The 11,895-nt window shown below is 38.0% G+C and overlaps 2 protein-coding genes across 3 annotated transcripts; both read left to right on the top strand.

The window, feature by feature from the left end:
- Positions 1 to 1,172: 1,172 nt before the first annotated feature.
- slc25a15a (solute carrier family 25 member 15a) lies at positions 1,173 to 7,204 on the top strand. 2 transcript variants are annotated; one of them, XM_085379992.1, is made up of 7 exons: positions 1,173 to 1,312; positions 1,495 to 1,570; positions 3,452 to 3,710; positions 5,552 to 5,692; positions 5,785 to 5,960; positions 6,047 to 6,205; positions 6,927 to 7,204. In XM_085379992.1, the coding sequence occupies exons 2-7, from the start codon at positions 1,516 to 1,518 to the stop codon at positions 7,046 to 7,048; spliced, it is 912 nt and encodes a 303-aa protein (XP_085236118.1). In that variant the 5' UTR covers positions 1,173 to 1,312; positions 1,495 to 1,515; the 3' UTR covers positions 7,049 to 7,204. The 2 variants fall into 2 exon arrangements, with proteins under 2 accessions (XP_085236118.1, XP_085236119.1); XM_085379993.1 differs by lacking the exons at positions 1,173 to 1,312; positions 1,495 to 1,570 and adding an exon at positions 2,473 to 2,598.
- Positions 7,205 to 7,301: 97 nt separating this feature from the next.
- Positions 7,302 to 11,688, top strand: stoml3a (stomatin (EPB72)-like 3a). Its single transcript, XM_085379994.1, has 7 exons — positions 7,302 to 8,130; positions 10,116 to 10,219; positions 10,372 to 10,444; positions 10,572 to 10,654; positions 10,770 to 10,973; positions 11,256 to 11,390; positions 11,490 to 11,688. Exons 1-7 carry the CDS (start codon positions 8,055 to 8,057, stop codon positions 11,682 to 11,684), a joined length of 870 nt encoding a protein of 289 aa, XP_085236120.1. The 5' UTR covers positions 7,302 to 8,054; the 3' UTR covers positions 11,685 to 11,688.
- Positions 11,689 to 11,895: the final 207 nt, after the last annotated feature.

Raw genomic sequence — 11,895 nt, 5'->3', positions numbered from 1 at the left:
GTACCCCGCCTCTCGCCCTATGACAGCTGGGATAGGCTCCAGCGCCCCCCGCGACCCTGAAAAAGGATAAGCGAATGGATGGATGGATATAAATGGCTGCACTGATGGCTAAAACAGGGCTATTTTTAATGCTTGTCGGCTGCAGGCGGTACTTTTGTTTGCTCAAGCTCGTCCTAAACTTTACTATTAACCAAAAAAAGATTCCATAATTAATTTGATACTTATGCCTCCCTGGATGACCTGGTAATAAGCTAGATTTGTCACAGAATCTGCGCTGTGTACACATTTTATAGTTTTAATTATCATTTCATGAGCAAAAATGCTAATAAAAGTAAGGTCTTTATAAAATGTTCTCAAATGGTAAAAAGGAAAATACAAACTTGGGGGTTAAAAAAATGAAGTAAATGGACTCGTTCCTTTCATGATCTGTGGCTCTACCACTTTGAGACTGTTTGCTGGAGCAGAAGCTGTCTGGTGTCTTAAGCCAACTGTGGAGTAGGGGGACACCTTGTGGTCTTCATCGGGTATTACAGTCAGACGGGGCATTACTGGCATAAATTCGGAAGTACAAGATGAGTAAATTCGGGGGAGATAATTCCGTCAACATTGCGCAATTATTCGAGTACGTGAGTGGAATGAATACACGATGGATTTACGTTATCACATAAAGTACTCCACTGTACTAGAATCTTGGGATGTCTTCCTCTTAATATCACGACAAAACTTGTAATAGACACGCCGGTCCGCATATTCATACCTCTGTTAAATCTATCGAGACATCATTCACAGATGATGTTACGATGCAGAAAGCTATTTCATTCTAATCAGCGAAATGTCACAAGACTGAGTTAAAAAAAATAGAGCCTGTTGCCAAATATGACTTTAACTCGGTGTAGTGTATCATATATCTAATCTATATCTCATATAATTAAACTATTATCCAATTACTTAATTTTAAGAATGAAACCGTGTGTTTAACTGAGTGTGTCTTTTTCTCTGTAGCGTGAACTCCTTGAGCGTTTTGCGCTCGGTAGGACGGGACAAATACCCGCCAATGAAATGAACTTATCGACAAAACGGTAATACTTTATGTTGTTGCATCAACTAACACTGAGCTCCCACGGACAACAGCACGGATGAATAATATTACGTCTGAGTTATGTCCTGTGTTTCTTGAATGTGCAGCTACCTCCTTTCTGCGAAGTCAGATCATGTGGGAACTTGTGTCGTAAGGTGGAGTGAAAGTACAGCGACGCGTTAAATGCTCCCACTGTTCTTTGCGAAGGATTAACCTACGCTAAAGAGATTACAGGTAAGCACCACGGGCTCCTTCTAGGTGCTTCATTTTACTGACTTCCTCTGTTAAAACAACTTATTTCTCATCTAAGGCTCGTTTTTAATCTCTTTTGCGAATAATGTCATGTTTTGTGATTGCGTGTGGAAAAAAAGATTAGGGAAAGGTGAAATGAATGAAAACCATGTGGATATTTTCAGGCTCGTGTCCTTAAAGTCACGATGGCTCCACATCCTGTAATTCAGGCGATCATCGACTTCTCAGCTGGAGCTGCAGGTGAGTTTAACGTAAAGACACGGCCGTATTTCACGCCACTCGCATCAGATTGAAGATAATCACTTGGACCAGCTTTGTGTTGCTTTAAAAGTGACCCAAACCCTGGCAGCAAAAGGATCACAGCATAACACCTACCTGATCCCATCAGTGTGGGGGTGAACGGTTTAGTCCAAGCTGTCATTCAATTATTAACGTAAAGAAGTGAGGAAGGTTAATTTTGCAAAATTCAAAAATTGGGATATGCTCAAAGATTGGAAGCAGGCCACATCTATTTCAGTATTGATCGTCTTTAACACCATTTGCTGTATATGTCCAGTTATTTATCTAAAGTTTAGTCAGAGGTCAGAGGGTTTATATGCTGTACTCATCATTGACATGAATGCCATGGATATTTTCAGCTTTTAATGATTTATTTGAGCTGGGTTTTTTTCTGGGGTGAAATAACTGCACAACATATGTATTTAATGATTTTTTAATAAAGCAGTAATTATATGGATAGGCTTGGGTTTATTTTGGAGTTTCTCTTATCTGCACAGGTTCAAAAGTATACATAGAGAGTGATATGCTAAATCACCCACTAAAATCTGACTTGTTGAAGGTTGTACAATGTCTTTTAACCTGACAAGGACATGGCCTATTAACTTTTCATTAGTGATCATGACTGACTACAACTGGTTGTTTCTCTTTGCCAGCATAAAAAAGGATTTCGTTGACAGCACCCATTAGATTCAGTAATCTGTAACTGATTGGTGCAGATGTCATGTGTGCTTCAGCATCTAACTAGTGATCATAAAGGGAGTAACATTTTTTTAAGTGGCAGATAACTTCAAATGCAACGTTTCAATCGGCCTAACAAATATCAGCAAACACACAAACTGTTTGTGAGCAGTCTGTCACACAGTGTGTCTGCAAGCTAAAGGTACAGCTGCTGTATTTCCCAGGGAGAATGAGAGATAACTTCACTCGGAGATGGAGAAAGATGTAAGAAAGAAAAGAAGGGAGAGGAAGAAGACAGGTTATATTTAAAGGTAAGGACTGCTCAGTGGCCTTTGATAAACTGGAAATTTAAAGCTTAGATGTAATGTTCTTAATTTTAAATCAGATAATGGATCTGTATATGATTTGAAGTTATATATTTAAAAAAAAAACACTGCTAAGTGTGTACTTTTTACTTCGTGTTATTCAAAGGTTGCATGAAAGTACAACACAGTTTCATGCAGGATAAACCAGTTTGCTTTGCCATACTGTGAATTTACAGTAAAGCACTGTGTTGGACTGGTGCACAGCGGCTGTGGTGTTTATGGTCAGTGTTAGGTTACATCAAGGTTAGGCGAGGTCAATTCACTGAGTTATACATACTGCATACTGTCAGTATAGGGAATGGAAATAATCCGAGATAGCTAAATCCACAAAGAGCAATAAACCAGGTGAACTCTACAAATTGTGCCAACAAAAGTGCTCAAATATTCAGCCAGAACTGCCAGAAGTTTGCTGATGGCTACCAAAAGGTGTAACTGGTTGAGATGTAACTTGCACTGTTTGCTTACCAAATACTAATGGGGGTATGTGTATAGATTTTGACCTTGTATATGTTTTTTGACACTGTGTGTATTAGAGAAACATGAAAATAAATTCAAACCTGTGCACCCAATTTTTGTTTTTTTAAAGTCTTTAATGATGTATGTTGTACAATTCTTCCACCCTGAAAAAGGAACAGTTAAAAAATAATTAAAACCTCAAAAATACAGTTTCTTAAGATCAAATATTATACACACACACATATGTATCTCAATACATCTACATATATTTTTATAGTCTGATTTCCAATACTTTTTAATCTCTGAGTTCTTCTCAGTTATTCACGTCTTGATGCCCACTCAGGTGGCACAGCCTGCGTGCTGAGCGGTCAGCCATTTGACACAGCAAAGGTGAAGATGCAGACGTTTCCCACAATGTACCGCGGCTTCATCCACTGCTTCATCTCAACATTCCGGCAGGTGGGACTCCGTGGTCTTTACAAAGGCACAACGCCTGCCCTGATAGCCAACATCGCTGAGAACGCGGTGCTCTTCTTGAGTTATGGGCTCTGCCAGGATGCCGTCCGCTTTATGTCAAGGATGGACAAAGGCGCTGATCTCAGGTTGGAAGAAGATATTTCTGACTATTTATTTACATAATAACCTGCATAATATGTAACAGACTTCAGTGAGGAGCAGCTGGGTATAGCACAATTTGATGTTAAATGTTCATGTGAACCAGGACTCTCAGTTTTCAGTGTCTTGAGACATTTTCGGGGGTTCAATCCTCCACATTTTCTTTCCGCTCTGTGATTTGCTGCCTCCTCTTTTCACTCCCTGTGCAGAAAAGCATTTCATCATGTACTGAGATGCAACATCATAATCATAAGTGGGTGTGCTCACACAGTTTAAAACTTTAGATTAAGTGTCTTTCTTGGCAATTGAGAATGAAATAATAAAGTGAATAATAATTAAGTAAATTCCCCACAATAATAATTATCTGTTGCAGCCAGAAATAGAAACTAAATGAAGAGAAATGGTTTTCAGTGACGCTCTTTAGAGACAAATGTTAAAATTGATGGAGCATTTTTAAAGGATTTAAGTTGTTTGGGATATTCATTTTGATTTTAATGAAAAAGCTTTTTTTTGTCATTCAATGAACTATAATGAAAATACTGCCATTAATATTACACATTGAACCCACTGAAATCATGCTCAGCCAAACGGGCTTTAAACTAATTGCAATTTTAAAATAACTTTCCTTAACCAGCTTTGTATTTTGAGCTGTCTGATCACTTTAAGAATTACCTTTTTCTACAGTTGTGCCACATTGCATTTATCACAACCTAAATCTTTATTTTATGTCACAGTAAACAGTGATTAGCATAAGAAAAAACTAGAAATGATGAGAATATTTCTTTGATGTAACTGCAAGGAAAACTTTTTCCTCATTTGAGCCTTTTTTTTTTTTTTTTGCAAAAAAGGCCCAAATGAGTGTAGCTACTAATTTTCAGATGGTCACTCTCTTCCTAAGCTGTTCATCTAATTTTGATAATGGAATTTGGAATTGTATCAAGTATGAAATACAGCTTACATTATCTTTATTTGACCTTTCAGCCTCTTGCCTGAACTTGGATTTGAGCTTCCTAAAGCAGGAAATCTGTAATGCTGTAAAAGTATATGTTTTAGTAAGGCATATTTAAATGCGTATAACCTTTGCATTTGCTTTGGGAATCGCCTTCGCTGCACAAAAACATTGTTTTTGGTTGTCAAACTCTGTTATCTTTGTGATTTTTCATAAATTCAACTAAAGAAGCTGAAACAGATTGTGTTTTTGTAACAGGCTGCTTCTCTGCCTAAAGACACAGTTTAGAATTGGTTCTTTGCTAAGAATATCTGCTATATGTGTAGACACAACACTGGTTCATCTCTTGAGTTAAGTACCTTTTTATCTTTGAATGATTCATAGCTCAGTGTTAAGGAAATAAAAAAAAAAAACATTCCTGTGAAACTGATCAGGTACAAGAATCTTGGAAAACTATTGCTCAACATGACTTTAAAATTTACAAAAAAGCCTGGCACCTTGGAAGCAAAATATATGAAATGAAATGAGTGTGACTCAAACCTTTTGCATAGTAGAGTCAGAAGCAGACTCATCACATTAAAAATCCATAAGGTTTAGCGCATTTATCTCCGTACCAAATGAGTGATATAATCACAACACTGGAAAACCGTCTTGGGAACAGTCATTAAATCGATATCCATTAAGAGCTCTTGATCGTCGGACACATGCCAGTTATTTGTGTATCAGCGGTCAGAGCAAACCTTAGCACTGGCTGCATGAGGCAGAAATAAAACAGTCTCTTTTTTGTAGTTCTAAAAATTGAAGATGGGGATGTATGTACATTAAAACCCTTTCCTCTTCATACTCTTATCTTTTGTTGTACTTGTCATTGCTCGTCAGTGATCTTCAGAAGGCATCTGCAGGGTCTTTAGCTTCCATCTTCTCCTCCATGGCAATATGCCCCACGGAGCTGGTGAAATGTCGCTTGCAAGCCATGCATGAAATGGAAGCATCTGGCAAGGTGGCAAGAGGACAGAAAAGGTAAGTGGAATTAAAAACCTGACATTGTTACGACAAGAAAAGTTTTAGTTGACCAAAGCTGTGCTAGACTTTGTTTTCTGGGATGTCTTCAGCACAGTGTGGACTGTGGTTAAGACCGTGTTGAAGACAGATGGCCCGTTAGGATTCTACCAAGGACTGATGTCCACCTTCATGAGGGAACTTCCTGGTTACTTCTGCTTCTTTGGAGCCTATGAGTGGTGTCGGTCCACATTTGCGCGACACATGGGCACAAGCAAAGATGGTATAGGTATGGTTATATCATCTTCTTGTTGTATTTATGGTATTTTTGGAGTTTGTAGTATGTTTGACTCAAAATAGTTTCTGCCTTTGCAGGTATTCTTCCGCTGATGTTCAGTGGGGGATTTGCAGGAGGATGTCTTTGGTTGGTGGTCTATCCAATAGATTGTATAAAGTCCAGGATCCAGGTGTACTCCTTAGCAGGGAGGCAAGAGGGCTTCATCAAGACCTTCATGGGTGTTATACGCACTGAGGGTAAGGTTTGAACATGTATGCACAGATGAATATGAGTGGGTTTTCTGATTCTCTGTGTGATGATTGTAGTCTTGGGAACACATACTTTTGCAGGATGCACCCCAAATGCCATTTTGAATATATTGGCATGTGTTATATTTCTTTATGTCTGTGAACGTAAGTTAAAAAATATGATAGTGTCAGCAGTGTAAGCAGCAGTAGGTCACAAAACTTTACAAGTGTGTAGCTGTGATCCGATTGAAGGCCACAATTGAAGATGGGGATGGTTCTGACCCACAACATGTAACTAATCTTTAAAGAATGTGGGGTGTGGACTTTAAACTGGGACTTTAACCCTTGCTTTTGGCACCCTTTACTACTGGCTTATAGAATAGGACACACATGTGTTCAAAGTAGGCCCTTATCTTGATGCCAGGCTGTAATATTCAGAATCAGAAAACAATATCTAAGCAGACAAACCTCCCCACTTCATAGGAGGTGGGTAACAGTAAAAACTGAAAACAATTATTGTGAGAGACAATGTTTTATAACCTTATGTAACATATCAGAGATAAATGCACTATAAAACACTGTTCTGTGACATTGCAGCTTTAATAACTGTTATCTGTGTGATAAGGGTATATTGACAGACTGTCATTTTGAAATATTGCTAATTGGTCCATGCTCTTTTTTTTAATCTGTAGAGAACAGTCTGTGCAGCTTTTCCTCTTTGTCCCGACAGGGTTCACTGCTCTGTACTCTGGCTTAACTCCTACAATGGTGCGCACCTTCCCCGCCAACGGAGCCCTCTTCCTGGCTTATGAGTTTAGTCGCAAGTTAATGATGGATGCCGCTGGTGCCTGATGCAATGGATCTTTCCAACCAAAGCAAATATTTTAATAAAAAAAAACCCTTTATTTTTGCCAACTCTTTTTTATTTTTAGTGTGTGTGACCCAGTGGTATGAAACACTGTAATATATAAATATAATAAAAACAGAATCATATGTGAGTTATTTGGACTAAGATCTCAAGGAAAAAAGAGGCAGTACAAACACTGCACTTGAAAATGACCTTGTTCTTTTGTCAAGTCAAAAAAGAAATTACAGTTGTATTTTTGGCCCATTCACTTTAATAAAATTGGAGCATGTGTCATAAGATAGTGCAAATGCATTTAAATTACAATTTTATAAAAATGTAATGTAAAAAAAGTGAAAAACTTCAGGATCTCCACGGCCAAAAAACCCCCCAAACCAAAAAACCCACTCTTCCTAGAAAAAAAACAGAACATAAAGTTATACATGTGAAAACAAAAAACAGGAGAAACATTGAAAAATAAACACATCAGAAACTCCTGTGAATCTTTTCATGAAGGGTCCAAAAAGTCAGTAGACCCAACACTGCCAGACTAATGACTTTCCGTGTAAGGTTCAATATAATCTATATTCCATGAAATAGAATTTTAAACCTCATAAATAATCCTTAATTTTGTAAAAACTTGGGGAATCCATGGGAAAAATGCGAGGAAAACTACGTATCATCTTCTTTGAACATCACCTCTCATGTTTCATGACTTGGATACAACAATTATTTATTCATGTGACGGACTCAGGTGACAGACTGCTGAACTTAAATGTACGAAAGCACAAGAGCAGGACTGAGATAGCTTTTCAATACAAGAGCCACAAAGATCCTGGTTAAACAAAAATGGTTCATGTTACATCTTAGCAACCTAAAGGTGACTTACAGGGCAAGCGTGCCTCACTGTTGTAGAAAGCAACCGGTGTTAAGGGAAAAAGACCGCACCCACAGAGAGAACAGACACGTAAACAAGTGCAGTACTGTTCTAGCTTGCTCGATCACAGACAACCAATGATTTCTACAACATCCAGCACAGCAGAGATGGTCACACAGGATAAACTGCAGAAAAATGATGGCATTATTGAAGGTAAATACTTTTTATAACCCATTCTGAATGTTTATTTTTAGAATAAGGGATATAAAATAAGGGCTGATTTTTCTTCCAAGAAACCTTATGTTAAAGAGTCCAGAATTGTAGGAGTTGCATAGGACAGCTGTGCTGTGTAAAAGTCTTGTGCCTCACTTCATTTCTTTCTAATTTGCTAGGGAAATGTGTACAGTAAAAGATATAAAAATGTGTGAAAGTACAGTGGGAGTATAGTATATACTGTAAGGCAAAAGCACTTTTCTCTACATCTAAGGGATTTATTTCTATTTAACATTGGGAGCAATTCGGGGTTCAGTATTGTGCCGGGGGAGCCATCCCTGGAGCAGCTAGGATTGCTCCACCAACGTTCTGATTAACAGATGTCCCCGCTCTACATCCTGAGCAACATCCACCCCTAAATATATTATTCTTCAGCATTCCTTAAGTAGTCCTCAGGAATCCTGGCTTCGTAAAGGACATTCAAAGCCCTTCTTTGGATGCTGGCTGTCTTTTGTTCCATTCCTACACTGCTTCAGTGATATTGAGGTCCAGGCTTTGGGGAGGCCAATACATCACCAGTAGGGTTGAATTGTGCATTTTTCTATTTAAGCCAAACATACTGTAAACACGTTTAGTGCATTTACACTGTGCTTAGATCAAAATCTGATAGTACTTTTCACATGCATTCATCAGTTTTGACAAGATCTCCAACACCACTAGATGAAATGCAGACCCAAACTATTGCAAAGTCTCCACCATGTTTAACAGATGGCTGTAGACACTGAATTCAAATCACAATTTTCCAATTTGGATTCATTTCTCCATATGATCTGTTGCCACTGATTTTCCACTTCTTCTTTTGTACTTGTTCACTTTTAAGGACACACTACGCAGAAATATGCCAAGTGTTTGGTTTAAGTTGTGTTTCATGTGTAGGTACAACACTGGTCCATCCCTTGAGTTAGGGTCCTTTTTATGCTTGAATAATTCATACATTAGCATTATGTAGCATGACAAAAAAGAAAAAAAAATGAGGACTGGACAGAAAATGAGAGGAAAAACAGCCAATGTCCAAAGAAAACCTTAGACATGCCTTCACATGCCTGGTGAAATGTTTCTCAGGACAAAATATAAAGAAATGATGGGTGGCTCAAGACTTTTGTAAGTAAATTTGATAAGAATACCGGCTCTTCAGTGCACAGCATAGATATTTAAATATTTTATTTTTTGCCTATAATTTGTACTGGGCTATTTTTATAGTAATATTTTAACACATTAATCATAGCTCCAAAAACTGTGAAAAGGAGGAAAGCAGTGAATTAATAATTACCATATATTTACCCAAATATCCTTAACCTACATAATCATTTGGCATATTAATTTAATATACATCTTAATCACATTCTATTTTAACATCACTTATTGCATTTCAATAACATGGCCTTTCATTAGAAAAGCATTAGTCGTCACCATTTATCATAATTGGCTGGCGTATTTTTAATATTAGAAGTAAATAAATTAAATTATCCGTAGTTATGTATTAGCTTTGTGTCTTGTTTAAAAGATTCACCTGAAAGTCTTCCTGAAAAGACTTTTTTTTCTCTCCCACCCTGTATATGACACAGAGAGTGACATCTCAGTGTTTTAATGATGATATTTGAATAGCTCAGTGAGTTTGCACAACACTTTGTGACTTATGTGGATTTTAAGCTACGTGCCTTCCCTTAGAAATTATTTACATCATTAGTGAAATAGGAGCAGTGTAGATCCATTACATCTCTCGGCACTAATGTTCTATGTCACCTTTAATAAAAGGTGGCGTCCCAGTGGAGCATATTACTGGATAATTATGTCATCAAAGTAACACCAAGAACTTATGGTTTGAATTTAAATGTGAAATGAAGCTATGAAAAAAAAAAAAAAGCAAGATATTGTACATACCCTGCACTTTAAAAACTTGTAAAGTGCTTCTGCTCTTTTTGCAGATAAAAACTCAGGGAAACTGGGATGCTGTGGTTGGCTGTTGGTTTTCATATCCATCATCTTTGTAATAGTAACCTTTCCACTCACAATATTTATGTGTGTCAAGGTACAGTATATTCTCATTGCGGAGCACTGCTTATTAGGATTTAATCACTATTTCTTCACATAGATGTGTATACATACCATGAAAAAAATACTCCATTTATATTTCTGTATTTCTTATTTACTGTTGTGCGATTGGTTGTCTCCAACATTCAGATAGTGAAGGAGTATGAGCGAGCTGTCATCTTTAGACTCGGCCGGATCACAGACAGAAAAGCTAAAGGGCCAGGTTTGTGGTTAAATATACAACAAACACTTTGGTTAAGCCATCCCAGAAACCAAAAGGAAAAATAAAACGGTTGGCTTTGGAAGTTGACTCCACATTATCATCTGAACTGCCTTTTATCTTTTTCCAGGACTTTTCCTAATATTACCCTGCACCGATAACTTTGTGAAAGTAGATCTGAGAACTGTGTCCTTTGATATCCCTCCTCAAGAGGTATATTCTTGCTTTGTTTTATTATGAAAGCACTCTGTCTCTGTTATCTCATGCATCACAAGCCATTTGTAGTTTCTGTCAGTAAATAAACTGCAATTTTTGTAAACATTTGCAGATCCTAACGAAAGACTCTGTGACAGTGTCTGTGGATGGTGTGGTTTACTTCCGTGTATACTGCCCCATTTCAGCGGTGGCTAATGTGACCAATGCGCACTCATCTACTCGACTGCTTGCTCAAACCACTCTGAGGAATGTCCTTGGTACCAAAAACCTTGCAGAACTTCTATCTGACAGAGAGGGCATTTCACTCAGTATGCAAGTGAGGATAAAGTGCTGTTACACCTATTACAAAAATTTTCATTTACATTTATATATAAGCATACCCTTTAAAAAAGGTAAGAAAAGCCTTATTACAGATACTTTTAGAGCTCCTTCATTCCCACCCGCCATTCAAAGAACACTTTTTTTTTTGGCCACAAGGAGAATGCTAGAACAAGTAGAAGCCACTGGTTTTCTCACTGTAGAGTATAAAGTATTTGATTTGTTGTTTATTAAACTATAACTGTGACTAGAGTGTTTGATATTGGATGTTACCCTGCAGGAAGCCCTGGATGAAGCCACTCATCCATGGGGTATCAAAGTGGAGCGTGTAGAGATCAAAGATGTGAAGTTGCCTCATCAGCTGCAGCGAGCCATGGCAGCAGAGGCTGAAGCCAGCCGGGAGGCCAGGGCCAAGGTAATGAGAGGAATGGAAGACTGAATTCAATTTCCTTTTCATGTATTCAGGCCCAGAAATGAAACATCAGAAGATACTGATCGTCTGCCTATATTTCAGATCATTGCTGCAGAGGGGGAGATGAATGCTTCCAGGGCTCTGAAAGAAGCCTCTCTGGTAATGGCTGACTCACCCTCAGCTCTCCAGCTAAGATACCTTCAGACTCTCAACACCATCGCAGCAGAGAAGAACTCCACCATCATCTTCCCTCTGCCAATAGATATAATACAACATTTCATGCATTGGAAGGCATGAATCTCATGTCAACCAAGTTGCATATAATTCAAATCAAGTCAGATTGTCGCAGATTTGTTTTGTTTTTTTGCAATATTACCATGTTTACATTTAGAAAGCTCCAGTGAGAGCTTTTTTTAAATGCAGGCCTAATGTGGTTATTGCTGCAATCTGCTCTGCATTATTACTTATTAACCTTAAAAAGAGGCTCTCCCTTCTTGTGTATACTTGC

Source organism: Rhamphochromis longiceps, linkage group LG14, assembly GCF_057381845.1.
Source record: "Rhamphochromis longiceps isolate RC_006_pf linkage group LG14, R_longiceps_female_GT1.1, whole genome shotgun sequence".
Lineage (NCBI taxonomy): Eukaryota > Metazoa > Chordata > Actinopteri > Cichliformes > Cichlidae > Rhamphochromis > Rhamphochromis longiceps.
This window is presented reverse-complemented; position numbering and strand designations above follow the sequence as displayed.